This window comes from Belonocnema kinseyi, chromosome 3 (genome assembly GCF_010883055.1).
Source record: "Belonocnema kinseyi isolate 2016_QV_RU_SX_M_011 chromosome 3, B_treatae_v1, whole genome shotgun sequence".
Lineage (NCBI taxonomy): Eukaryota > Metazoa > Arthropoda > Insecta > Hymenoptera > Cynipidae > Belonocnema > Belonocnema kinseyi.
This window is the reverse complement of record NC_046659.1, coordinates 133,079,440-133,084,572: the sequence shown is the minus strand read 5'-3', so window position 1 is coordinate 133,084,572 and position 5,133 is coordinate 133,079,440. Positions and strand designations below refer to the sequence as shown.

The window sequence follows — 5,133 nt, the reverse complement described above, 5'->3', positions numbered from 1 at the left end:
GAGATTATTGAAAAATCGAAAACAGTACGCGATTATGGATTGCAGTTTTTTAAAGCTACTGACCCTTTCCAAGATATTTGTTCCTAGTAGTGTGATTTTTAAAGACGTCATTGGTGGACTTTCGCGCACTTCCGATCTTTCATAATTTTTTATGTTTAATTGAGGCCACGCGTCATCTTTTTTGCTGAGCCAGTTAGGACCGTGGGACCAAAACTTATTGTTTAAAAACTCCTGAGGTCCTTGACCACGAGAGATCAAGTCAGCAGGATTGTCATGAGTAGGTACGTGTCGCCACTCATGACCTTCGGTTTTTTCTTGTATTTCGGCTACCCGATTGGCTTCAAACGTTTTTAGTGTATGTGGAGGCGTATTTAACCAATTGAGGGCGATTGTGGAATCAGACCAAAAATAGATTTTTGAAAATTGCAATTGCAAAGATTTTACAGTGGCGCTGTGTAGTTTCGCCAACAAAAGAGCTGCACACAATTCCAATCTTGGCAATGACGTAGTTTTTAAGGGAGAAACTCGTGACTTAGAACAAATACATAAGAGCACAATGATGATTGCCTTGAGTGCCCGATGATCTCAAATAGAGGCAAGCGCCATAGGCCTTCTCACTAGCATCGCAAAACCCATGTAGATGAATCTCAGTTGAATTTGGAATCATGATACAACGATCAAACCTGAGATCATTTAACAACGGCAATTCCTTCCGGTATTGGATCCAAGCCTTTTGAACCTCGACTGGAACAGGTGTGTCCCATGTGAGTTTGCGTTTCCAAAGCTGTTGGATCATAATTTTTGCGGACAAAACTACGGGCCCTAATAAACCTAATGGGTCGAATAACTTAGAAGTTTGAGATAAAATCACTCGCTTTGTTATTGTATCGTTCGAATTTGGCAGATTGACAGTATATAAAATGGAATCGGTTTTCGCATTCCAGTGTATGCCTAATGTTTTTATTGTTTCTGTCGGGTCGAGGGATCGGTACGTAATTGAGGTTTCATCCGACAAACCATTGCATAAAGTGGGATAATTTGATGCCCATTTTCGCAGATTGAAACTGCCTTTATTTAAAAGATTACTTAAATCGTTTCGAAGTTCAAGAGCCTCTTGAAATGTATGCGCGCCTGTTAAGAGGTCATCCACATAGAAGTCGCGTTTGAGAATAGCCGATGCAATGGGATACGACTCGCGTTCGTCATCCGCGAGTTTGTGTAGTGTGCGAATTGCAAGAAATGGTGCGCAAGTGGTTCCGAAGGTAACCCTATTCAATGAATAAATTTTGATAGGTTCGGAAGGGTCTGGCCGCCACAAGATTTTCTGAAAAAGACTGTCGTCTTGCGCTACACGAATTTGCCTGTACATTTGTTGTATGTCTGCTGTCATGGCATACAAAAATGTTCTAAATCGAGCAAGAATGGAAAACAGATCCTCTTGTATAGTAGGACCAACCATGACAGTATCGTTTAAAGAGATACCAGTCGAAGTTTTGGCAGATCCGTCAAATACGACTCTAGTTTTTGTAGTAATGCTACTTTCCTTCACTACAGCGTGATGCGGGAGAAAATAGCCCTTATTTGACACTAAGTGACTGGGAATTAATGACATATGATTTTCAGTGAGATAGCCTTGCATGCATTCTATGTATTGAGATTTAAAAGAAGGGTTTTTCTCGAATTTACGTTCTAGCGCATAGAATCTTTAAAAAGCTGTATTGCGAGAATCACCAAGCGAATCTTTCTTATTATTAAAGGGCAGTTTTACTACGTAGCGGTTACTGTCGTCCCGCGTAGTATTTTTCACATAATGCGATTCACACTCCTTTTCTTCCCGAGAACGAATTTTATTTGGATTTTCTGGTTCTAGTTCCCACAAAATCGGTAAATCTTGAAATTTGATAAGATTGCAAGAAGCTTGCATCGGACTTATCGGGGCAGTACGAGGTTGGGTGTAACGTCCGGCGACATTCCAGCCTAAATCGGTTTCTTGCAAAACGGCTGATTGACCTGGGAAACGAATTTTTCCTGTCCCTAAAAGTTCGTAATAAAATTCAGCCCCTATTAAAATATCTACGTCTGCAGGTCGGTGAAATTCAGGATCAGCTAACGAGATGTTTTCAGGAATCTTAAATAGCTTTCGATTAAGTGTAATGGACGGCATTCTACTAGAAATTTCATTGAAGATGAGAAATGACATTTTCAAATTAAGATCATTTACGCGTGATTTGATGTTAGTAGAGGTAGTATATTTGACATTGGTTTTTAAGTTGTCTACTCCTCTGAGTTGCATGTCAAGACGATTTTTCTTGAGACCGAGAGCGGAAGCAAATTTATCGGTAATTGAATTGCACTGAGAACAACTATCGAGAAGAGCGCGGTACGGATGATATTGACCTTTATTGTCTAAAATTTCGACTAATGCCGTTCCAAGAATTACTTGCGATGGTAATTGTGCATGAATGCTGACTAAAGTGGTAGAAGAGTTTACAGGTTTCGAAACGTCCTGCTCTGGGATCTTTTCAGGAAAATGTAAAAGAGAATTATGTCGTTTTTTACATATGCGACAAGGACATTTGCGACATTCACGGGTACTATGATGAGGGCTAAAACAATTGTGGCAGATGAATGCCTTCTTCACAAACTCCTATCTATCTGCTGCTGACATCTTCGAGAACGTTCTACACGAGTAAAGTAGGTGCTCCTCTGAGCAAAGTAAACACTTACGCTTAAAGGTTGCATCCTTTGAAATCGACGCGGACATGCATGATTGTGATGGCTTAAAATTGAATCGCGAGTGTGTGACATTTTTTGGTGTATTTTTATGGGACTGAGTAGGTTTCTGAGAAAATTGGGTAGATTCAATGAGCGCTCTTTGTTCTAGAAAGGACGTCATATCTTTCATAGTGGGCATATCGGAAGTACCTACACTCTCCTCCCACTTTTCCCGAGTATAATCGTTCAATTTTTCCTTTACTATAAAAATAAGCAAGCTATCCCATTGATCTACAGGCTGATTTAACGCTTTAAGAGCTCTAACGCGTTTTTGAACATTATCCAATAGCGCGCGAACTGAGAATTCCTTTGAAACTGTATGAATTTCAAATAAAGACCTGATATGACTTTCAACAATAAATTTTCGATTATCGTATCGTTTTATTAAAAGGTCCCACGCTATTAAATAATTCGCGGCAGTTGTTTCAAGTGAATTAATTACTTCTTTTGCGTCACTCTGTACGCATGCCTTGAGATACATAAATTTGTTGATCGTAGGGATATTCATGTTGTCATGGCACATAGCCTTAAATGAATCATAGAACTCGAGCCACGTATCAAAGGTACCATAAAAGGTAGGAGTTTGAAGTTTTGGTAATTGAAAATGAGACGAATTTTGATTAGGAAATTGACCCGGATCTAGGTTCGTTGTAAGCGAATTTTGAATTAAACTAGAATGATTACTGGAAGCAGATTGTGCGGAACCGCTTCCTGACAAAGAGGACAGTTTTTGAATGTATTTTTTTGCAGTGCCACTTATCTCGTAGAATCGATCCTCGAATTCCAACCGTTCTGACTCGTGTACTGAGACGTCGTCATTCGGTTTTAATTCTTCGATTCCCGTTTGAACTTCGTCAAAGGATTGCCAAAGTTCATTGTGTCTCAAAAGTGGCCCTTCTAAATCGAGCGAATATAAATCTGTATTATCTTGTATTTTCTTGAGAATAGTTTCAAACCTTGTAACTTGAGTTTTAATAGTTTTTCTTTTAGTTTTTAAAGCTTCAAGTGTCAATGCCATAACTGAAATGTATATTTAACCCCTGAACTAACAACTTTCACAACGCATTATAATATCGACGCGATAGGATATTCATGGATATGGAAAATCGATAAATCACTGGACTTACTTTGATTCGCTGAGACTTGCGTTGCAGATGATGAGGCGTTGATTTGCAGTAGAAGTTCCTTCTCTGAAAGTAGGAAGCACGTCTGAACTCAGTTGAAAGCTCTTGTTTTGTCGTAGATGTAGCATTGACCACAGATGTAGTATTGACAAATGTAGTGCTAGAAATCCTCCTCAGTAGTGGTGCTGGTTTGCTTTTGTTAAAAATGTTCTTTGAATCATTTCTTTAAAACTCACAGAAACGAATTCACTATTTAAAGTCACTAGCTTTGAAATCACTAGCACAAAGTCGAAACGTCATTGATTAAAGGTCACTAGTTTTAAAATCACTAGTATTTAGAATCACCAGTTTTGAAATGAAGTATGAATTTCAAAATTCATTAATTAAAGGCCACTAGTTTTACAATTACTAGTATTCACATTCACGCTAGTTTTGGAATTGCTAGCTTCACGTACACAGATCTTAAGAAGTTCACTCAGTTTTTAACATTCATTGAATTCACAAAAGCAATGTTTCACATTTTTACCGAACCGGCGCGATTTTATTTGAAGCGCGTTTACTATGCAAAACATCCGCGACTCGTGAAAGACCAAAATGTTCCTTTTGTAGGATGGTAATTTTATAGGGAACTAGATGTAATTGGGTGTTTTGTATAAAAACTGTTACAAAAAAACAAAATACAACTTATGCTATGTTTACTAATAGTACAAAACACTGTATATGGAATGGAGGATTTATCTTACAATCATTTGCTACTGGAAAACAATTTGTTAGGCTGCCTATGCAACGAACTACATAGGTCAGATGCTCATTAGAGACTAGTTGACGGTTTCGGTTTTGGAGCTGACGCGATCTCGATCTCTTAGAGTGACCGGTTCACTTCCGATCCTTGACGGAAATCGACGAAGTGGAAAACCCTAAGGGAAAAACCCCCGAAGTTGAAACCCAAGGGTCTAGAGGCCCTTGGTCACATGGTTGACAGATGCCTAAGTAAAGACAGACAGGCTAACGATTTAAGAACCTTGAAAATAACGTCTAATGACAGGAAAGTTTTTACAGCGATCGGCGATCGTGCCTTCAGACGGTTTAGGCAGCTTATTGCAATAAAGACATAAAATAGAAACTTTTGGAATTTTCACTTCTAATAAACACTTACATACACAATTTAGAAGTTAGGATGTTAAAGACAGATGTTCCTAAATATTGTTCCCAAAGTAACGTAAAATAAATTTTT

At 38.5% G+C, this 5,133-nt stretch overlaps 1 protein-coding gene across 1 annotated transcript; it reads right to left on the bottom strand.

Moving 5' to 3' along the window:
* Positions 1 to 532: 532 nt before the first annotated feature.
* Positions 533 to 3,793, bottom strand: LOC117170034. The gene is made up of 3 exons (XM_033356552.1): positions 3,218 to 3,793; positions 1,732 to 2,518; positions 533 to 1,644 (listed from the first exon to the last, which is right to left on the bottom strand). Exons 1-3 carry the CDS (start codon positions 3,791 to 3,793, stop codon positions 533 to 535), a joined length of 2,475 nt encoding a protein of 824 aa, XP_033212443.1.
* Positions 3,794 to 5,133: the final 1,340 nt, after the last annotated feature.